General features: G+C 37.7%; 1 protein-coding gene across 1 annotated transcript in view; it reads left to right on the top strand.

Moving 5' to 3' along the window:
- The window catches only part of LOC113894634 (transmembrane protease serine 11A-like), a 69,553-nt gene that overhangs the window by 6,322 nt on the left and 38,670 nt on the right, over positions 1–24,561 (top strand). The window contains exons 2-3 of the mRNA XM_027545307.1: positions 13,900–14,021; positions 15,870–15,988. Coding sequence (XP_027401108.1) covers positions 13,900–14,021; positions 15,870–15,988 — 241 coding nt within the window. The remainder of the gene's footprint in view (positions 1–13,899; positions 14,022–15,869; positions 15,989–24,561) is intronic.

Below are 24,561 nucleotides of genomic sequence, written 5' to 3'. Positions count from 1 at the left end.
TAAATTTTTGTGTTTGTTGTAATTTGTGACAGCAGCTTCTGCAACCTAACATAATCATGTAGGAAGCAAAGTCATCAGCTAATAGTGAGAAGTGAAGGGATTTGAGTAAAGAAGAGAGGTGAAAAATTGCTGTTCAGGAGTGTGAGAAAAGGAAAGGCTGTGAACTATAAATTGACTACCTGCAGCACTAGGAGCCACTTTAGGATGACAGAAATTTAAAATTGGATCTATCAGTTTGTGTGTTTTTCTACAGGTTTGTATATCTGCATAAGTTACAGGTGTAGAATCATAAAAAGTTGGATTTATCTAAGGTTATAAGTGAGAGAGAAGTTGGCAGCATATGAAAGTGAAGTGAAGTGAAAGTCACTCAGTCGTGCCCAACTCTTTGCAACCCCAAGGACTATACAGTCCATGGAATTCTCCAGGCCAGAATACTGGAGTGGGTAGCCTTTCCTTTCTGCAGGAGATCTTCCCAACCCAGGGACTGAATCCAAGTCTCCCACATTGCAGGCCAATTCTTTACCAACTGAGCCACAAGGGAAGCCTGAGAATTCTGAAGTGGGTAGCCTATCCCTTCTCCAGTGGATCTTTCTGACCCAGGAATCAAACCATGGTCTCCTACAGTGCAGGTGGATTCTTTACCAACTGAGCTATCAGGGAAGCCCCAGCATACGGAAGGAGGCAATTTTTTGTTCAACAAAAATTTAACAGCATTTCCTGAGTCATATTATAAATCTAGGCTTTAAGAATAGCTGATTGTTTTTATTGAGAGCTTTTTATGTGAAGGTTTCTTTAAGATATTTGTATACTTACCAATAATCTTCTTTAAACTCTTAATCCTAGTGCATTCCTAAGGTATTTCTCATGCAAATCCCTGTAACCAGTTTCTTCTCCCTTAATAAAATTAGTCAATATCAAAAAAAAAAGAAAGAAAGAAATATTGCTTTCTTGTTGGGACTGTGCTCTCTCTGGGCTCTTTTCTTCAAGCTGTTCTATGGGTTGAGGCTTCTCTGTTCAGACTTGTCAAACTAGTTTCATTTCAAGTGCTTGTAATTCGTTTCCTTATTTCTTCCAGCCTTAGACCTCTAATATATCTAGAGATGTCATATAGTTGATTAGAAGGTCAGATTGAGTGGGTGCACACCTTGAGATCATATTCTTCCTCCTACAGATAATGTATCGGTAAGTTCAGTTTTGTTTAGTAATGGCTTGTTTGTCTACTCTCTGTCAATGGCTAGATTCTAGGTGTATCCGGAGGACTGCCTTGAGGTGTCCTCAGAGGATTCACTCTGCACTGGATGTTGTAAGATTTCAGAAATTATTATAGCAGCTGGATTAATTATTCTTTATAGTTAAAATGAATATTTTTGTATTAAAATCATTATTAGCTTTATTTCATGTTGCCAAATTCAATAGTTGGGATTTTAGAAGAAGTTAATGAAAAAGTATATTAAGTTGTGTCCTGATTGCTTCTGATTTTGGAGGGGATGGAAGAAGGTGTTAATCTGATTTAAGAAAAGCCTCCTTTCAGCAATCTGATTAAACTTATCTTCTGTAACACTTTACCTTCACCTGCTTTTTCTTGCACCTTATAGTCAGACACTGGGAACTAATGCAGATTGGGAGGTCAAAAGCTGCCAAGACACTTACCTTTATCTGGAAATGTTAGGACTTCTTGATGAGAGAAAGAAGATGAATTAAGTTTGGGGAAAATATGTTTACTCTCTAAAATTTTTCCTATTAAATATTAAAGATAAAAGAAAACTAAATGATTTCAAGGTTTTTATTCATAGTAAGGTTTGCTTACTGGCATAACCTTTGATAAAATTAAAATAGTGGTTTTAAACATCCATGATGACAATAATATTTCACCATTGCTTATATGTATGCCATTTCCAAAACATTTTTACATATATTATTTCATTTATATGTATGTGACTATATTTCATAATAGTCAGGACAACCTTGTAAAATCAGCAGAACAGAAATCAACTACCATTTTAAAATGAGGAATCTGAGGAAAACAGATGTTAAGGGCTATGATACCAGAATCAGAGCACTGCAACCCACAAATCCTTAAGTCTGGTCTTCCTGGACTCTTGCAGCCTCTCTAGGTGGCAAGGATTCCACCTGGTGAATTTCAAAGATGAGAGCTTGACACAAGATCAGCCGCTAAGCCCAGTGAATTTCACTGGGTTTCCTTCCTCACTAATAAAATACACATTTAGATCAGTTCTTTAGTGAGCAAATAGTAGCTGTCAGAGGGTCTCTGAGATCCTTAGATGGGGTCTACAATGCTTCACACAAAATTGGCACTCCACAAATATTTGTTGAACAAATTAATGAATAAACAAATGCAAATGTCTAGCATTAGTGTTTTGCTTATTAAAATTCTTTGAATTTGAAAATGTATATTCCATGCCTATAGAAATCATGATATTGTAAAGCAGTAGTTCCAACCTTTCCTATTTCACATTTTCCAAAGTATTCTTTTAAAAATATCAAGTTTCATGATTATAAACACCAAAAATCCTCTTTTTTAATGCATACGTGTTTAGAGGAATGTTTTCAGCTTAAGGGAAGTAAATTATAAGAGTAATATGGGGAATCTGTGCTATTATTTAGAACCTCCATGACAAAGGGAACAGTGAGAAACACTGAATTTTTATGGTTTCTTTAAGATAAACTCAAGGAACATTAATCCAGGATTTGGAGGAATTGCAGGAGTTGGCCAGTCAGGCTTAAAGATTGAGGCAAAGCAAATGCTTAATAATTACTATGACGCCCTATGTCTCACCTACACAAATTCTACAATACGCTGTAGAGTCGTGCTGACCATCCTTACTTCTCTACTAACAAGAAACTCAATGTGGAAACTGTGTCAAAGCATACTTGATTCATATCATCGCTGTTTCTGTCTGTTAAATCTTGGACTTTTTTCTGGGGGTTTTGTGACCTTCTTCTTGACCTTTCAGAGATAGTCCTTAGTGTTCCAACTTTGCAATGAATATCCACTTGCATTTGCTTTTAGCGATATCCTTACCCCTACTCTTTCCTATAAATTTATTAGTTGGGTGATGCAGTCACTTAAAATCTCAATTATTTCTCTTATAAAAGATAAAATATCAAATGACTTCTTCATCTGAGATTTCTGTCCTTTACCCAGACAACTGGCATCTCTCTCTTCCTGGGCTTCCCTCACAGCTCAGTTGATAAAGAATCCACCTGAAATGAAGGAGACCCCGGTTCAGTTCCTGGTTTGGGAAGATCTGCTGGAGAAGGGTAGGCTACCCACTCCAGTATTCTTGGGCTTCCCTTGTAGCTCAGCTGGTAAAGAATCCGCATGCAGTGTAGGAGATCTATGTTAGATCCCTGGATTGGGAAGATGCCCTGAAAAGGGAAAGGCTACCCACTCCAGTATTCTGGCCTGGAAAATTCCATGGACTGTATAGTCCATGGGACCCCAAAGATTGGACATGACTGAGCGACTTTCTCTCTTCCTACCACTTCATAAATGCAAAACTTAGATTTCTCCTTGTCATTATCCTCATTTAGAGAAAAAGTCCTGGAAAAGTCTTTGCAAGCATTCATGTTTTACACTTTAATTTAATTTTGAACACTCATTTTAATCAGCTTGTTAATTTGCCAAGTTCTTTTTCTAATATTGGGCTTCCTTAGTGGCTCAGAGGGTAAAGCGCCTGTCCTCAGTGCGGGAGACCCAGGTTTGATCCCTGAGTTGGGAAGATCCCCTGGAGAAGGAAATAGCAACCCACTCCAGTACTCTTGCCTGGAAAATTCCATGGACTGAGGAGCCTGGTGGGCTACAGTCCATGGGGGTTACAAAGAGTCGGACACAACTGAGTGACTTCACTTCACTTTCTCTAATATACTCAAAAACTGTATCTTCAGAGTTAAAGTCAAAATAACAGGCTAAAATTTCCATGTTACTTACTGATCACTAAATTTGTATAAATTGTCAATTAAATTTTACTGTCTTGTTAGATTTTAGCAAATTCATAGTGCTTGCTAGGTGCTGCATATGCACTACATTATATTAGCTCATTTAATTATCACAACAATTCTTTGATCAAGCAGTATTATTATCTCTATTTTATAGAGGAAAAAGTGACTAGCCCTACATCACAGGCTAATGAGTAGAAGAGTTGGGATTTGAACAATGTGGAGCCAGTACATGTGGGTTCAATCATGTTGCGTTAATGAAAACATGTGACTCTGTTCTACCTCTAATCTGAAATCTAAATTCAACGCCATTTATTTAGACTTTGTGCTAAACTACCACAATAAAACTCCCTGTTTTGCTTATATATGAAGGTTGAGAGAATTAAATGCCAGTCATTTAAAAAAAAAAAAAAAAAATCCCAGTCATTTCTCAGATTAACGCTAGAGAAATCCCCCTTACTGAAACAGGACAGGGAAATCTAGAAGGGACTCATTAGGGCTGGGTAGATGGTAGAGGAAAGACAGAGCTGCCAGGATTCAGAGCAAATCCAGCCCAGCAGGAAGATATGATAAGCAGTGAGTAACTATCTATGCCAGGAAGAGGCAGGGGTGGGAGGATCCCTCCAAGAGGATGATTACATCCATAGCGATTCCAGGAAAGGTGTTCTTAACCCCCTTTAGTTCACATTTTCTTCTTCCAGACTCAAATGTTCAGTTTTGTTCCTTTTTGGTCAGTGCGATCATTTTTTTTTTTTTGGACCCAGGGGAAGGTATTTCCCCAAATAGGTGAAGAAGTAGGGTCTTGTCTCTTCTGGTGTTCTATTTTCTTTTTCTGAGTCACCTGAATTCAGTTCAGCTTGAATCTCTTCATTATTTTCTATAGACAATCTTCTTTGGTCTGAAATCACAGTGATGTTTTATTCAATTTTGCCCCTCCTTCTTTGTCACAACCCTCACTTCATTCATAGCTGAAAATTAAATACAGAAGGAATATTAGAAGTTTTCTTTGTTTCTTCTTTTGTTGTTAACCTTCTGACAATGAAGCATTGCATGGAGTAGCTGCTGCTGCTGCTGCTGCTAAGTCACTTCAGTCGTGTCCAACTCTGTGCGACTCCAGAGACGGCAGCTCACCAGGCTCCTCCGTCCCTGGGATTCTCCAGGCAAGAACACTGGAGTGGGTTGCCATTTCCTTCTTCAATGCAGGAAAGTGAAAAGTGAAAGTGAAGTCGCTCAGTCATGTCCAACTCTTAGCAACCCCGTGGACTGCAGCCTCCCAGGCTCCTCCGTTCATGCGATTTTCCAGGCAAGAGTACTGGAGGCGTGGAATAGCACATTGGTGTAAATACATCTGTTGTTGTTGTTTAGTCTCTAAGTCATGTCTGACTCTTTTGCAACCTCATGGACTGTAGCCTGCCAGGCTCCTCTGTCCATGGGATTTGTTAGGCAAGAATACTGGAGTGTGCAGCCATTCATTTCTCCAGAGGATCTTTCTGACTCAGGGATCAAATCCAGGTCTCAAGCATTACAGACAGATTCTTCAGCATCTGAGCCCAGATAAGCCCAAATGTGATTATTAATTCTCCTCATACATACCTGCTTTTACAGCCTTCTTTCATTCCTCTTCCTCCCCTCTAGATGACCTCTGCTACTGTCTAGAGAAAGAAAAACCAATACTATACTATAGTATAGTTTGAGAGTTCTATACCCACTATACTCTGAGAGTTCACAAGCATTTAAAGTCAGTAGAAAGGAAGAAGATGTGCAAGCAAAAACAAATTCAAGGCTTGACCACAAAGGAGATGGGTCGTTCCTCTGACCAGTAAAACACCCTCTGCCTTCACTTTATAAAAACTTCACAACACTTCATAGAAAGTGTTGATTTTATCCTCCAAACATTCTTGTCAGACTCCTCCCCAAAAAGTTGGGCCAGAGGTAGGTACTATCTCTGCAACTGGCTGCATGAGTTGAGCAAACCGTTCACCTATAAAATGAAGATAAATAATTCTACTAACAAGAGCATTTGGAGGATAAAATCAACACTTTCTATGAAGACAGCAGTTGCCAAATAGTAGTGCTTGATCTTATCACCTTTAGTACTAAGTGTCATTCTAAAATAGTCACAGAGTACCAGACAGATACTCACATATCAGGGCCTATTCGGTCACCATGAAGGGTTGCTTTTCTGTAACAAATGACTGAGTTCAGCTGCTCAAAGGGAATGGTGATTTTTATTGATGGAAGGAGAGTTTGGCACTTTGGTTTATAAGAATGTTCCTCCAGGGATGGGTGCCAGGCTAGGAAAAGAAGAGCAAAGTTTTCTATACTAATTGGCTCCCAGGAATTCAATGTATTTAGCACCTTTGACAATTATGTTATGAGTTAAGTAGACTATAGTTTGGCCTGGGAAGCTAACCAATAATCAAAAGGTTAGCAATAATAAACCTTTTCAAATCATTTAGTGTATCTTAAACCTCAGAAAATTGTCTCTATGAAGATTTATGGGAATATTGCTGCTGCTGCTGCTGCTGCTAAGTCGATTCAGTCATGCCCGACTCTGTGCGACTCCATAGACAGCAGCCCACCAGGCTCTTCTGTCCATGGGATTCTCCAGGCAAGAACACTGGGGTGGGTTGCCATTTCCTTCTCCAATGCATGCATGCATGCTAAGTCGCTTCAGTCGTGTCCGACTCTGTGCGACCCTATGGACAGCAGCCCACCAGGCCCCTCTGTCCATGGGAATATTACCTGCCTGTAAATTGGCACTTGTATAATGATCACATGTATCTAGACTTTTATAATGATAACATGCAACTACAAGAAAGCAGAAAACTAATGCTAAAAAGTAAAGATTTAGAGCTTGTAGATAAAATGACAAAGGGCATGTAGTTGACTATGGAGTAAACCAAAGTGACTGCCTTCAGGGGAGGTCTTTTTAGGAAGGGAAAAGTGAAAGTGAAGTTGCTCAGTTGTGTCCGACTCTTTGCGACCCCATGGACTGTAGCCTACCAGGTTCCACCATCCATGGGATTTTCCGGGCAAGAATACTGGAGTGGGTTGCCATTTCCTTGAGGAGGATCTTAATGGAGGAGGGGATCCATGATGTCTTTTGCTAACTCAAGTCAACTTTGAACTCACATATTTAAAAGTCATCAGCTTAGAGTTTGGTTACTGAGAAAATGAACATCCCAACTCTGATCATTAACAATTCACTCTGCTTTGTATATTCTTCAAGGTGTATATCCTTCAGTCTTCAGATTTGCAGAAAGCAAAGTTACAAAATTATTCATATTATCACCATGTTTTTATTGATAACATCTTTGGAAAAATCATACCATAAATAAACTCTTTTAAACAATGAATAATCAAACTTAATGAAGGTAATGGATAAACTGGATTTCACACAGATTATAGGTTACATTAGTCTAAATAAATGTCTTCTGTACTTGTGCTTTCTTTAAAGGAATGCAACGTGCTAATTAGGTCATGACTAGGGATTACTTTCAGCTCTTTTCCTACTTTATTAGAGTTCACTTTGTATTCTCCCAAGTTGTTACTTGAATAAAATAGTCTTATAATTGTATCATTAAAATAGAATTCCCTTTTAATAGTCTTCTCCCAACTCCACAAAAATTACAGAATATTTTATATCTCACTAAGGCTACAGATTTCTGCCCCTTTTTATGAAAGTTACATTTTCCATTGCAAAAAAAATTCTAAGATCCTCCAAGATTCCCATATGTCTGTGTATGCATTCTTTCACATTTAAACACTAACCTAGGTGCTGTTGTGAGAGGATTTTGTAGATATAAGGAAGATCTTAAATCACTTTTTTTTTGGTAATATTTATTTGACTGCATCTGGTCTTAGGTGGTTGTGGCATGCAGGATTTTCATAGCATCATTCAGGATTTTTCCTTTGCAGTGGATGGACTCTCTGGTTGTCGCATGTGTGCTCCAGAGCACACCAGTTCAGTAGTTGAGACACACAGTCCTAGTTGCTTTGTGGTATGTGGGATCTTAGTCTTCCAGCCAGGGATTGCACCCACATTCCTTGCATTGCAAGGTGAATTCTTAACCACTGGACCACCAGGGAATTCCCAATCAGTTGACTTTTAAATGGAGAGATGACAATTAGTAAACCTAACCTAATCAGATGACACCTTTGAAAAGAACAAGACTCTACCTAGAGAAAGATTCAGAATGTAAGAGATTTGATGGGAGGAAGATTCCCCATAGCTGGCTTTGAAGATGGAGCGGGCTACATGACAAAAACGTGGGTAACCTCTAGGAGCCAAGAGAGGCCTCTGACTATACAGTCAGCAAGGGAATAGGAATCCTGGTTCAGTGTCAAGGAACTGAGCTCTGCCTAAAACCTAAGTGAGCTTGGAGGAGGGTCACAAATGTTAGATGAGACTGCAGTACCAAACAACAGCTTGATTTCACCTTCATGAGATCCTGAGCAGAGAACTCAGCCATGCCATGTACTGAACTGTGAGTGAATAAGTGACTGTTGTTTTAAGTTGCTAACTTTACGGTAATTGTTACAGCAACAGAAAATTAATACACCAGTGTTTGTTTAATGGGTGCAGGTAAAAAAACATGCTTAAGCATCTCTACTTACAAACAGGCTAGATTCCAAAAGGCTTTATGAAATATATTTCTTTTCAAATCTGAAATGATATCATGCAAACCACTAGCAGAACCTCTTCATAATGGGTGGTTGATGATGTATATTTGCTTTCATGCATTTCTTGTTCATATTCATCAAAGTCGATATTGAGTTGAAGTTTATTCATATAGGATTAAGTAGCTATGGCTTTAACCTATGAATCCTGCAACTTTTGCAGTTTGGCATTGTGCACCTAATACATAGCCCAAAGGTTTTCTGAAAAAGGAGACATGCTCTAGATGATAATGTATCACCCCTGTCTGTTGGCTACCATTTGCCCCTCAGTGTTCATAGCTCCTTGTACGGGATTTGTGGACGTGACTGCCAGGGCACTTGAAGAAGCATGTCAATGAGTGTTGAACATTTTCCTGCCTACTGTCTCATAGTCTGTAATAGTGTGAGTCTGCATAACTCTTGATGGCAGGGATGCGATCTTGCTGTGTCTACTTTCTCCATTTGTACTACTCAGAGGAACTATGTCATGATGGGAAGATAAACTTGAAAGTTTGTGAATCTCCTTGAGATCTAGCCTTTCTCTTTGGCCTATTTTTAGTCTTGAATGAAGATACACTGATAAGATTCTCTAGGAAAATAAATGATCATATATGATCATAAATGAAGAATGAACTGACTCTTTGTGACCTTCTCCAGGGGATCTTCCCCATTCGGGGATCAAACCTGGGTCTCCTGCATTGCAGGCAGATTCTTTACCATCTGATCCACTGGGGAAGTCTGATATGATTACATATATAATAATAATCTAGTTAAGCATTAAATGTAATCAGCATGGTGGGGGGGGGGGGGTTGTTACTCTGGCACTGAGAAGAAAATAGTGTCCCTGAAGTTAGAAGACATGAGTTTGAGATGATTGCTAGTTCTTCTATACTGAAGAAGTCACTTAATCATCTGTAGGCCTCAGCTTCCTTAACTGGAAAATGTGCTGCATTGTACTAAATAGTCTATAAGTTCATCCTTCATTTCTGAATTTAGATTTTATCCTTCATTTCTGAATTTAGATTTTAAGTCAATTAAGAGGCTAAGTAATTTAATATCTCATGAAGCTTCTATCTGTTGCTTTTATGTTCTGGCATCTTAGCTCTTGTGGAAAGAGCTTTCCACAGAGAATTGTCTAGATTCTTTTTAATCAGTCAAATGTGCATTGTCAGTATTTTCCATAACCAACAGAATTCAGGTCTCTCAAATTCTACTAGGTTTATTGGCTAAATGTAATTTTTATGCCCAAACTATCACCTTAACTATTTAGATCCAAATAGTTTGTATAAAGCTGGCATTTATATATGAAAATATTTTAAAAGACTTCCTGTAAATCAATTAATATTTGTTTAAAAGTCTATTAGAGTGGCCTTCCTTGGTGGCTCAATGGTAAAGAGTCTGCTTGCAATGCTGGAGACTCAAGTTTGATCACTAGGTTGGGAAGATCCCCTGAAGAAGGAAATGGCAACCCACTCCAGTATTCTTGCCTGGAAAATCCCAAGGACAGAGGAGCTGGCTGGACACAGTCCATGGGGTTGCAAAGAGTTGGATATGGCTTAGTGATTAAACAACATCTACTACTTAGAGTAAATCAATGCACTAAATTTTGTAAAACATGAAAAATAGCTTCTGCCCCCAAAGAATTTAGGTTATCAATACACACACACACAAAAGATAAATTCTAATGAAAGGGATAAATTGACTACAATGGCAAATGGCAGAGAAGGAACACTAGAAAATGAGTTACATGTCCTTTCAAGACTCTTGACTCTAACAAATACCATATCCTCTCTCTCAGCCTCACTTAATTCATATGTAAGGCTGATGTAATACCTGCCTGATTCTCATGGATTTATAAAATTTTCACTTTGTACTAGATATGTTATTAGATCTTAATAATAAAAAAAATGAATAAGACTAGTTTAACTCATTGAGGAAAGTGTTAGCTACTCTGCAACTAACACACAGAAAGTGTATCTGACTCTGCAACCCCACTGACTGTAGCCCACCAGACTCCTCTGTCCATGGAATTCCCCAGGCAAGAATATTGGAGTGGATAGTCATTCCCTTCTCCAGGAGATCTTCCCCACCCAGGGATCAAACCTGGGTTTCCTGCATTGCAGGCAAATTCTTTTCTTTTTTTTTTTTAATATATTTTATTTTATTTTTTAACTTTACAATATTGTATTGGTTTTGCCGTATATCAACATGAATCTGCCACAGGTATACACGTGTTTCCCATCCTGAACCCTCCTCTCTCCTCCCTCCCCCTACCATCCCTCTGGGTCGTCCCAGTGCACCAGCCCCAAGCATCCAGTATTGTGCATCGAACCTGGACTGGTGACTCATTTCATATGTGATATTATACATGTTTCAATGCCATTCTCCCAAATCATCCCACCCTCTCCCTCTCCCACAGAGTCCAAAAGACTGTTCTATACATCTGTGTCTCTTTTGCTGTCTCGTATACAGGGTTATTGTTAGCATCTTTCTAAATTCCATATATATGCATTAGTATACTGTAGTGGTGTTTTTCTTTCTGGCTTACTTCACTCTGTATAATAGGCTCCAGTTTCATCCACCTCATTAGAACTGATTCAAATGTATTCTTTTTAATGGCTGAGTAATACTCCATTGTGTATATGTACCACAGCTTTCTTATCCATTCATCTGCTGATGGACATCTAGGTTGCTTCCATGTACTGGCTATTATAAACAGTGCTGAGATGAACACTGGGGTGCACGTGTCTCTTTCCCTTCTGGTTTCCTTAGTGTGTATGCCCAGCAGTGGGATTGCTGGATCATAAGGCAGTTCTATTTCCAGTTTTTTAAGGAATCTCCACACTGTTCTCCATAGTGGCTATACTAGTTTGCATTCCCACCAACAGTGTAAGAGGGTTCCCTTTTCTCCACACCCTTTCCAGCATTTAATGCTTGTAGACTTTTCGATCCCAGGCAGGCAGATTCTTTACCATCCAAGCCACCAGGGAAGCCCAATACATTAGGAGTTCACAGGTAAGTATAGGTTAATATATATGAAAATAAAGTTAATACAATGTGATTAGCACTATTCTTGAGCATATCTAGAGGAATAGCAAAGGTTTACTTTTTTCCTCCTAAACTGTGGTAATTTCCTCTAATCCAGAGGTGATGCAATATAAAATACACAGTATCACTTTTGAAATATTTTGCCAAATGAATTTAAATCTAATCAAGTATTTTAGATCTAAATTTAAATTCACAAGAAATGACAAATTAAATGAGATCAGAGATCACATGAAAACATTCATACAAGTTCAGAAGCTGGTCATTCTAAAGGAAAATTGGCTTGATCTCTTCAACAAGTCAATGTCATTAAAAATTAAAAACTGATCAATACTCAAATATTAAAAAAGACTTAAAAGACATAACAACCATGCTACTATGAGGTCCTTGATTTGTACAAAACATTTCTAAATATAATAGGGACAAAAAAGGAAACCTGACAATGGATTTGGTAAAAAATTATGATTTCCTATTTTACATTAAAATACAGAAGAAAAAAATGAGTAAAGCCATTATAGCAAAATGTTAACAACTGATAAAATGATGTGATGAATATAGGGATGTTCTAGTATAATATTTTTTTCTAAATTTCTGTATCTGAAAATTTTTACAATAGTTAAACATGAAAGATAAAACAATAGATTTGAAATCACTTTGTAAACTTTAAAACTATAGATAGATAAAGAGATTTTTAAAAAGACTATTGGAGAAAGAAGGAATAGTTCTTTCTCAAGCACAGGTACTACTTTGTACCACATGCTAAGACTGGCCACCACAGCAATCCATCCAGTGCCCCTAGAAATAGAAGCTAGGAGCACTAGCATGGATTCTCAGATCCTGATCTTAATACCTCCCTTAATGTCAATGTGACCTTGAAAAGTGCTCAGTCACTCAGTCGTGTCCAACTCTTTATGGCCCTATGGACTGTAGCCCACCAGGCTCCTCTGTCCATGGAGTTTTCCAGGCAAGAGTACTGGCGTGGGTTGCCATTTCCTGCTCTAGGGTATCTTTCTGACCCAGGAATCAAACCCACCTCTCTTACATCTCCTGCATTAGCAGACAGATTCTTTACCACTATCACAACCTGGGAAACCCCAATCTTGACATAAATCCAAGACAACTGTCTTCTTGCTGCGGTCAGTTAGTTCAGTCGCTTAGTCATGTCCGACTCTTTGCAACCCCATGAATCACAGCACACCAGACCTCCCTGTCCATCACCAACTCCCGGAGTTTACTCAGACTCACGTCCATCGAGTCAGTGATGCCATCCAGCCATCTCATCCTCTGTCGTCCCCTTCTCCTCCTGCCCCCAATCCCTCCCAGCATCTGAGTCTTTTCCAATGAGTCAACTCTTCGCATGAGGTGGCCAAAGTACTGGAGTTTCAGCTTCAGCATCATTCCCTCCAAAGAAATCCCAGGGCTGATCTCCTTCAGGATGGACTGGTTGGATCTCCTTGCAGTCCAAGGGACTCTCAAGAGTCTTCTCCAACACCACAGTTCAAAAGCATCAATTCTTTGGTGCTTAGCTTTCTTTACAGTCCAACTCTCACATCCATATATGACCACTGGAAAAACCGTACCCTTGACTAGAGAGACCTTTGTTGGCAAAGTCGTGTCTCTGCTTTTCAATATGCTATCTAGGTTGGTCATAACTTTTCTTCCAAGGAGTAAGCATCTTTTAATTTCATGGCTGCAGTCCCCATCTGCAGTGATTTTGGAGCCCAAAAAAATAAAGTCTGACACTGTTTCCACTGTTTCCCCATCTATTTCCCATGAAGTGATGGGACCAGATGCCATGATTTTTGTTTTCTGAATGCTGAGTTTTAAGCCAACTTTTTCACTCTCCTCTTTCACCTTCATCAAGAGGCTTTTTAGTTCCTCTTCACTTTCTGCCATAAGGATGGTGTCATCTGCATATCTGAGGTTATTGATATTTCTCCCAGCAATCTTGATTCCAGCTTGTGCTTTTTCCAGCCCAGCGTTTCTCATGATGTATTCTGCATACAAGTTAAATAAGCAGGGTGACAATATACAGCCTTAACGTACTCCTTTTCCTGTTTGGAACCAATCTGTTGTTCCATGTCCTGTTCTAACTGTTGCTTCCTGACCTGCATACAAATTTCTCAAGAGGCAGGTCAGGTAGGCTAAAGCAATATATGCTTATCCAAGGACAACCAGAAAGCCTGTAACCATTGCAACATGAGAGTAACTGGTGAGTTTTCCTTTTTGCAGAGCAGCAGTATTTGATACCCGAAGCAGAGGTTTGAAACCATGGATGATTGCCCTTCTCATTGTATTGTTACTGACAGTGGTGGCTGTGGCTATCGGTCTTCTGGTTCACTTCTTAGTCTCTGGTAGGTAAAATTATGGATTTCGCTCAGTTTGATTCATTTTTTCTGTAAAGCTTCATTTTTACATATGTAAATTTAATTCCATCCAAAAACAATGTACTTTCACTAGTAAATGTACACATTTTGAACTGTTTAATTTATTCAATCATTTCATCACCTACTGTCTAGTATGTCCGAGTATTTTTCAGGGCACCAAGAAACAGCATTAAGCAAAGTAGATAAATTTCTCACCTCCTTGGAGGTCACAGTCTAGTATTCTTTTGAGAGTCTACACAAAAGATCAAAATATTAATTGTCTAAAATTTACCAATAATCATAATAAACTCTAATCATTCATGTATATGCAAGTGAAAATTTTTGACGAATTAGTGATTAAAATTGGCTTTTTTACTCAGCATTTTCTATTAGCATTTCTAGAGGAAAAAAAATACATGTCCAATGAGATAATGAATTTTGAAGTGATTAATAAACTACAAGTATGGTGTAATATGATTACTAATTTTTACAGAAAAAAATTTACCCTTTCAAAAAGAATATTCAGGGATTATTTTTCTATTACCTGATATATTTATAATTCCACAAAAATTCATTTCAGAATTCTCTTTATATTTCATTACTCTGCAGAATGCAAAACATTTTGGATAAATGCCCACAATGTCAATCTCACACAGATGTATGTGATAAAAACAACTAGTTTTTACTGGAATGGACTTATCTGTTGTCATCTTCCCCAGACATGGTGGAACAGTGAAGATTCTTTTAGGCACTTTACAGGGCTTCTAAAAACATAGTTCTGGGCCCCATATAATATCTATAGTTTACACCAATGGCAAAAGATTCTCAGGTCAGTTTATTTAACACATAGAAGCCCCTTTACTATGAGTATAATGTTCAATTATAATATGGACCATATAGATTAGCTATTGGAGGGGCCAATAAAATTGCTACTGAGTCCAGAGATGTCCCTCTGAGACAGACCATCCTGAGGTTCCCTTTCTTAACTAGATCCATGGCTTCCTAAGGAGAGAGGTAGTTCTGTGGTTGCTCCATTCTCTATCTTTAACTCTGTAGATTTCTTGCCCACTAGTACCATACTCCTAAGATTATCACATTCCTCAGGAGTCTTCACTGCTCTGTTTTCTTACGTTTCCTGAGAGACAAGCAGAGATCTGATTGATTCATTCCTATTACACACTGTTCTCACCTCCAGGCTCAGACAATCTTTTCCTTGCCTTTCTTTTCATATCTTTCTTAGTGTCCCTGGTTCTTCCACTACAAATCAAAATTTACAAAAATACTTATTTACCTCTCCTTTCAGTAGGGTATAAGGTGGTATACATTTCACCTCAGCAAGAAGCAATATAGTAATTAAATATGCCACCTCTAGAGCTACACTTGTCTGGGTTTAAACTTGGATAGCCACTCACTAGTTGTATAGCTCAGAGCAAGATATTCAATGTCTCATGCCTCACTTTCTTCATCTGTAAAATGAAGGTGATGCCAATCTTAGATTTGGTGATTGAACAACAACAACTATTATTAACATAGAGCATTAATCATTATTTTTATTGTATTTACTATTAAACTAAAGTATGATGTACGGCAAAACCAATACAATATTGTAAAGTAATTGGCCTCCAATTAAAATAAATAAATTTAAATTAAAAAAATAAATAAATAAAACCAGTCCAAAAAAAAAAGAAAAGAAAGTCTGGACTAAAAGCTGCTGAAAAAAAAAAAAATCTCAGATATATATTCAAGACTTCATATTGGCCCTATCATAGTTGACCCTTAGATCCCAAAATCTTTCCTCAAAACCTCTTAATTTCATGACTTTTTTTTTCATCACAGACCAGAAAATGGAGTATTATCATGCCACTTTTAAAATTTCAGATCTACGAGGCAACGGTAATTCTAGACAAAACAGCCCATATCGGTTTATGGAATTACGGGAGATTAGTGAAAACCTGGTAAGTCAGATAAAATTCTATCACAAAATAATGCAGGTGGAAGGAATTTTTGTTAGCTGTTTCCCCTACTATTTCTTAAAACATGATTTTAAGACCACTTGCAGCATTATCGTCTTGTAGATTCCAAGGCCCCACTCCAGACCCTCTGAGTCAGTGTCTGATAGGATGGATGGGTGGGGATAGGGGACTAAGGGGATCTACAATCTGGCAAATTTGTGATTCTGATAAATCACTCTTTATAGAACTCAACCACCTCACTTAAAAGTGAGAGAACAGAAGCCAAGGTATCCCATTCCATCACTCCTCCATTCTACCACAATATTACCCAAATGAAAAGCTTAATCATACCAGAAGTGGTTATATGTAAAACCACATGCTTTTTTTAGACCACATTTAAAGATTTAAACTATTTTTTAAGAATGAAAAAAGGAAAGAGGATTATAAATGTTCATTTTATCTCATAAACATGCTAATTAAGATAGAAATCATAGACATATTGTGAAATACTGAAATGTAATGCCAACAACTTTGTTAAAATTGAAATACAGGACAGCCTTTACATCCCCCCAAAAGTAACTTCATTCGCGTAATAGCTCTGCTCATGATGTGTGTGAACCCTTACTCAAAAACTAAGGTCAAGTTAACTTCCTTGACAAGGAGCCACAGAGCATAGAGTTATTTTAAAAGAGTGGAAATGTCACATATGTTGGTTTGTTTTAGTCAAAGAATCTTTTTTTATTCAAGACATTTCCTTTCTTTCTCAAACCAGTTTCATTTTTTTATATCACTATTTGATCTTTGTCCATGTGGATACCCAGTTGCAACATATTTACAGTAATATTACTGATGCAGTTTATAAGTTATATTTTCAATTCTCATTAAGTTATTCACATATGTTCTATCTTGCAGTCTCATTTCCCCAAATCAATAATTACATTTATAGATTGATATATACCCTCCATTCTTCTATATTCAGAGTACCTTAAAAATTAGCTTTAGCAATCATTTCTTGAGGAATGCCAGAAAAAACTTGGTTATATTACCCCAGTACCCCTTTTCTTCTTCTGACCCTGAGTGACTCCACAAAACCTCCTCAATGTGAAAGTACTAATAATTAATTAATCTTAGTTAAAAACACACATAATTTCTTTGAACATTGAGAAATATTTATAATTTATCAGGAAAATTTTAAATTTATGTTTTACAGCCAACATTGTTGGTGTTGCTTTAGGCTGACATTGTTTCTACTGAAGTAAATGGAGAGGAATGCTGTAGATCTTTTCAAAGAAAGTGAAAGAAATGCACTTATAGAGGTTCATCTATAAGTGTTAGAAAGTGGACTTTGAAGCTTCAGTAAAGCATACATTTGTAGATGTGAAAGAACTTCAGATACAAATGTTAGGTGATAACACATTACCATCATGAGAGCATGCAAGTCCCTTATCTAGTTGTTGGGTTTTTTTTTTTTGAGTTTGCGTGTGTGTTCAGTCAAGTCTGACTCTGCAGCCCCATGGACTGTGGCCCTCCAGGTTCCTCTGTCCATGGGATTTTCCAGGCAAGCATTTCCTTCCCAGGTGATCTTCCCGACCTCAAGGTTGAACTCACGTCTCCTGCGTCTCCTGTATTAGGAAGCCCTCCTTCTCCAGTTGCTACTATTTATTTATTCTCCTTTATTCTCATTCACCTCCCCTTGCAGGCAACCATAATATATTTCACATATATTCTTTTGTTTGTAATAGTTCTTACAAAAGTACAGTTTTTGTTTTGTGTATAGCTCATGTTCTTACTTTATTCTTTGTGTTATAAATTCCTTGTTTTAGTCAGTTTGGACTGCTATTAAAAAGCACCATAGTTTGAGTGGCTTACAAACAACAGAAATTTATTTCTCACAGTAATGGAGGCTGTGAGAAGACTGAAGTCCGGACACTAACATGCTCAGGTACTGGAAAGGACTATCTTGCAGATTGCAGACTTCAGACTTCTTGGTATATCCTTACATGGTGGAGAGCAGGGAGGCTAGAGGTCTCTGGGATATCTTCTAAAAGGCACTAATCCAACTCATGACCTAATCACCTCCTAAAGGCCCCACGTCCTATGAAAGTGTTAGTTGCTCAGTCATGTCCAACTCTATGTGACCCCATGAATTGTAGCCTACCAGGCTCCTCTGTTCATGGCATTCTCCAGACAAGAATGCTAGAGTGGGTTGCCATTCCCTTCTCCAGGGGATCTTTCTGACCCAGGGATCGAATCCTGGTTTTCTGCATTTCAGGCTGACTCTTTACTATCTGAATCACCAGAGAGAAAGCCACCTCCTGTACATGGTCTTTATTATGTTAAGTTTCCTCTATGCCCACTATCTGGAGAGGTTTTTGTTTTTTGTTTTTTGTTTTTTGTTTTTAATATGCTATCTAGGTTGGTCATAGCTTTTCTTCCAAGGAACAAACATCTTTTAATTTCATGGCTGCATGAAATAATGGTGTATGATCCTTTTAATATATTCTTAGATTCAATTTGCTAGCATTTTGTTGAGGATTTCTGTATCTATATTAATCAGTGATGATAGTCTGTAATTTTTTTTTTTTAATTTATCTTTGGTTCTGGTATCAGGATGATGCTAGTCTCAAAGAATGAGTTTGGGAGTATTCATTCTTCTGCAAATTTTGGAATAGTTTCAGAAGAATAAGTGTTAAATCTTCTCTAAACATTTGATAAAATTCAACAATGAAGTCATCTGGTCCTGGACTTTGTTTGTTGGGAGTTTTTTAATCATAGTTTCAATTTCAGTACTTGTGATTAGTCTGTTCATATTTTCTTTTTCTTTCTGGTTTAGTCTTATAAAGCTGTACCTTTCTCAGTATTTGTCCATTTCTTCTAGGTTGTCCATTTTATTGGCATATAGTTGCTTGTAGTAGTCTCTTTATGATCCTTTGTATTTCTGTGTCTGTGTAACTTCTTTTATATTTCTAGTTTTATTGATTTAAACCTTCTCCTTTTTTGTCTTGAAAAGTCTGGCTAAAGGTTAATCAGTTACTTCTGTCTTTTCAAAGGGCAAGCTTTTAGTTTCATTGATCTTTTCTGTTTTCTTCTTCTCTATTTATTTCTACTCTGATTTTTATGATTTCTTTCCTTCTACTGACTTTGGGTTTTGCTTATTCTTCTTTCTCCAGTTGCCTTGGTGTAGAGTTAGGTTGTTTGAGATTCTTATTTCCTGAGGTAATATTGTATTGAACTTCCCCAATATGTTTAGGAACATATTGTTTAGCCTCCATGTGTTTGTAATATTTAGTTTTTTTTCTTATGTGTATGCTAAGTCACTTCAGTCATGTCTGACTCTTTGCAACACTATGAACCACAGCCCACCAGACTCCTCTGTCCATGGGATTCTCCAGGCAAGAATACTGGAGTGGGTTGCCATGATCTATTTCTAATCTCATACTGTTGTGGTTGGAAATGATACTTGATGTGATTTCAATCTTCTTAAATTTACCAAAGCTTGCCTTGTGACCCAGCATGTGATTTATCCTGGAAAATGGTCCATGTGCACCTGAGAAGCATGTGTATTCTGCTGTTTTCAGACAGAATGCTCTATAAACATCATTTAAGTCCATTTGTCCTAATGCATCATTTAAGACCTGTGCTTCCTTATTGATTTTCAGCCTGGATGCTCTGTCCACTGATGTAAGTGGGGTATAAAAGTCCCCCATCATTATTGTGTTACTGTCAATCTTTAGATGTGGCTGTGGGCTCTGGAAAGCTTTAGGAAGCCCATCTATTGATGGATGGGGCTGTGATCCCACCCTGTTGGTTGTTTGGTCTGAAGTATTCCAGCACTGGAGTCTACAGGCTGTTGGGTGGGGCCAGGTCTCCATACAGAAATGGCCACCCCTGGAGCACACACCAAGGAATATTCCTTAGGGCCTCCATCATCAAAGTCCTTGCCCTGCCAGTGGGCCACACCTGATCCTTGGCTCCCCAAGAGACTCTGTAAGACTTGCAGGTAGATCTATGGGCTCCTATGGAGTCACTGCTTTGCTCTGGGTCCCAGTGCATATGAAAATTTGTGTGAACTGTCCCAGAGTAGAGTCTGTATTTCCTCAAGTCCTGCGGAGACCCTGCACTCAAGCCCTGCTGACCTTCAAAGACAAATGCTCTGTGGCCTCCCCCTCTCAAGGCCAGAACCCCAGAGCCTAATGTGGGACTCAAAACTTTCACTCCTATTGGAGAACTTCTGCAATGTATTTATTTTTCAGTTTGTGAGAGGCCCACCGAGCCAGTATTGGGTTTGATTATTAGTAATTGTGCTCCTTCTAGCATCTCATGATATGCTTTCTTTGTCTTTGCAGGTAGAATATTTTTTCTGATAGATTCTACTCTTTTTGTGGATGTCTATTCAGCAGTTAGTTGTGATTTTGGTGTTTTTGTGAGAGAAGGTGAACTCACATCATTCTATTCTGCCATCTTTTCTCCAATCTCACTTACTGGCCCCACCTTCTAAGACATTCACGTTGCGGGTTAGAACTTCAACATATGAATTGAAAAGTGAAAGTGAAGTCGCTCAGTCATGTCTGACTCTTTGCAACCCCATGGACTATACCTGCCAGGTTCCTCCATCCATGGGATTTTCTAGGCAAGATTACTGAAGTGGGTTGCCATTTCCTTCTCCAGGGGATCTTGCCAACCTAGGGATTGAACCCAGGTCTCCTGCATTGTAAGCAGAACTCTTTACCATCTGAGCCACAAGGGGGCTTCTATGAATTGGGCAGGAAGCAAATATTTGACCATTGCATCTATTTTTATTTAATAATTTTTTACCCAGATCTGTTTTTTTTAACTCTATCCATATTGATAAATGTACATTTAAATCATTTCTATTAACTCCTAGATAATGAGTTATAGTGTATATCTTGGAGAAGAAAATGGTAATCCACTCCAGTATTTCGTCTGGTAAATCCCCATGGACAGAGGAGCCTGGCGGGCTACAGTCAATGGGATTGCAAAGAATCAGACATGACCTAGTGACTAAACAACAACACCAATAAAACCTTGTTTTCTTTGGAATCCGAACTCTATAATTACAGTCACTAAAATCCACAATGGAGGAAATGTGGGTTCGATCTTTGAGTCAGGAAGATCTTCTGAAGAAGGAAATGGCAACCTACTCCAGTACTCTTGACTGGGAAAAAATTCCATGGAGATTGAAGTCTGGTGGGCTACAGTCCATGGGGTTGCAAAAAGTCAGACATGACTTAGAAACTAAACAAGTGTATATCTGCAATACTGATCTCTTGTCTATCATCTCAAGAAAGACTGTACTAAACATGCTCCTACTTATCCCTTTATGGATCCATTCCAGTTCTTCTGGAAGCAGAATTACTGGCTCATTGGGTGTGCATACACTTAATCCAACTAATTGATGCTGGATTGCTCTTTAAAATGGCTGAATTAGTGTGCACTCCCATCTGTAGTGCATGAGGATTCCTATGTCCCCTTATCTTGGTCAACACTTGGTAACATTTGGCTTTCTAATTACTACCAGTGTAATAGGCATTAAAAGTGTATCTTATTCATAGTTTAATTTGCATTTTTCTATTGCATATTTCAATTGTGCATCACTGCCATATACTTGTCAGCTTTTCAGACTTCTGTTTCTAAAAACTGCCAGTTCTTCGAATTTGAGTCAGTTCTAGTAAGGTGGATGAACCTAGAGCTAGTTATACAGAGTGAAGTTACTCAGAAAGAGACAGACAAATATCATATATTAATACATATATTTGGCATCTAGAAAATGGCATGGATAAACCTATTCACAGGGCAGGAATAGAGACTCATATATAAAGAATAGACTTATGGACACAGCAGGGGAAGGAGAAGGTGGGATAAATTGAGAGAGTAGCATTGAAATACATACATTACCATGTGGAAAATAGATAGCTAATGGAAAGTTGCTAATGAGCAGGGAGCTAAGCCTGGTTCTCTGTGACAACATAGAGGGGTGGGTTATGGTGGGAGATGGGAGGGAGGTTCAAGAGGGAGAGGACATATGTATACCTATGGCTGATTCATGTTGATGTATGGCAGAAACCAAGAAAACATTGTAAAGCAAGTGTCCTCCAATTAAAAATAAATACATTTTTAAAACTGTTCTTATTGTTTGCCTATTTTTCTATTATAGCTATTTTATTAGATTATTAAAATCTTGCTTTGCAAGATTTTATGTTTTGTACATGGGAACAGTTTTTTGTAGTAGACATTGCACTTATCCATTCCATTTTTTATTAATTTGAGCCATACTGTCCTTCAGAAAACAGAAGTCCATAATTTTAAAGTAATCATATTTACCAGTTTTGTCTGCCCATAAGTTTTTAAAAGAATTTATTTCCTCTTTTTAAGTCATAAAATTATTTTACCATATTTTCATTCTATTAAAATTATACTTTTACCTTTAACAGAAGGTTTTTAAATGCATCTTAAGTCTACCTTTGAATGTGATGTTAGATAGGAACCCAGGTAGTGAGCTAGTTTTTCCAATGTAACTAACTAAACAATCTATGAAATATATGATTATTCAGCTCATGACAATTCTTAGCTCCTGAGTCTTACAGTAAAGGAAACACAATCCACCTCTTCAAACTCCTTTCCATCTCTTTGGAGTGATGACAGTAACACACATTAAACTGAACAGCATGACATGATATAATTAAGGACTAAATTGTACATTGAGGACAATAAGTGCAGAAGAACTTCAAAGAAGAGGATCAATTAGGGTTCACATGGTTAAGAAAGGCTGTGTATTATTTTAGCCCTGTTTAAGTTAGATGGTGTCCCTTTCTTTCCACTCCCCATGAATTTACCTTTAGGAGAATTCCAGGAAGTGTTCAGGCCCCATCCAGAGCCACCCCTGTGTATTGTTGCTAACTCCCAATGAATAAACCAGATTTTTCTTTCTGATCTATGTGAGTGCTAATTAGACAGCCAAGAAAGACAGGTTGTAGATCTTGTTCTTCCTCATATTTGGGGATTTACTGATTTGAATGGAAATGGAGATGCAAAACTGAAATGAGTTCATGCTCAGATTCTACTAAAATCCATTCCAGTTACTAGATAGCAGCAAGGACATATCTCATCTTTCATATTATTCTTCAGATAAGACTCCAGTAACCAGACACTATGATATTCCCAAATAAGTAGGTCTTTTTCATTATTATTATAAATTTGAGTAGGATCACTGATTAAGGGAGCACTTCCTTTGAAGAAATATATTTCATAAATATTTTTAAAGTATAGCATCATTACAAATGTGAAAATCAAAAACTTGTAACATTCTAACAATAATATTAGTTAACATGTATTGAATGCCAAGCTCTCAATTAGCTTAGCACCTTAACCACTGTATCTGTATTATTTTAGTTAATCCTCAAAAACAAACTTATTAAGTAAGTACAATTATTATCACAGTTTTATAGATGAGGAAATCAAGGTATCAAAGTTAATTTACCCAAGATCATTCAGCTAGTAAGCAATGTAGTTAGGATTTGATATTACACTTTCTTAATAAATTTTTGTCATCTGTAAGAATCATCTGCATACTTTTATTTCATATCTACCATCCCACAAAACACCAGAAATCAAGTAATTATCTGTGTTATATTTTTCTCTTTCAATTACCGTTGACCCTTGAACAACATGGGTTTGAACTGCACAGGCCCACTTATATGCAGATTTTTAAAATAAATACATGCTATAGTGCTGCATGATTAGTCCTTGGTTGAATTCACAGATGCAGAACCAGGGATACAGAGGACCAACTATGAGCTATATGCATATTTTTGTCCTAACTATGTGACCACCATCTGAATTGACAACGGTACTGGTTAGAAACTTTCTTAGGGTTGTCTCCAAAAAAAGACAAATGACTCCTGTATCCAAAGTAGTTCTAAATTTTATCTTCTTTGTTCCCAGGAACACCAGAAACAGGACCTAAAATGATTCTCAAACTATCCTTGAGATTATGTGTCTAGAGTTGCAGAGACAAAGAACTTGGAAACAGAAAGTGATGTAAGGAGATAATATAGTTTAGGAACACTCTATAAAGGATTTGAAGAACCAGTGAGAGACTTGGCTCACTGAAGCAGGATGCTCTCCTCTTGAGAAAAGGCAACTGGGTCAAAGTAAAAAATTTAGCAAAGGTATTAGACTATCTAAAGTTTGGAGCTGCTTAAGGTAATAGGAGTAAGAGGCCCAATCCCTGGTGTAGGGCTATGGTCCTCTTCTGAAAGGAGTGATTGAACTTGAAAGTCTAGAGAAGAAAATAAGCAGCGAGTATTTAAAAACAAGAACAAGAACAACAACAAAAGCTTCGTGTTCAGAGGTTCAGAAAAATTGGATGAAGAATGTAACTGAATTCTTACTTGGGAGCTCAAACTCACATTCATTTTGTAATTGAAGATTAGGAATGACTAATAGAGGAAAAGTGTATCACAACCTCTGCCTTCAGTGTGTTTAATTTGAATTCTGAAAGAAAAAAGGTAATTGTATATTTCATGTCTGATCTTCAATAAAACATTGCAAAGGAG

The sequence above is a fragment of the Bos indicus x Bos taurus genome, chromosome 6 (genome assembly GCF_003369695.1).
Source record: "Bos indicus x Bos taurus breed Angus x Brahman F1 hybrid chromosome 6, Bos_hybrid_MaternalHap_v2.0, whole genome shotgun sequence".
Classification (NCBI taxonomy): Eukaryota; Metazoa; Chordata; class Mammalia; order Artiodactyla; family Bovidae; genus Bos; species Bos indicus x Bos taurus.
Note: the sequence above shows the minus strand (reverse complement) of the source record. Positions and strands in the feature narration are given on the sequence as shown.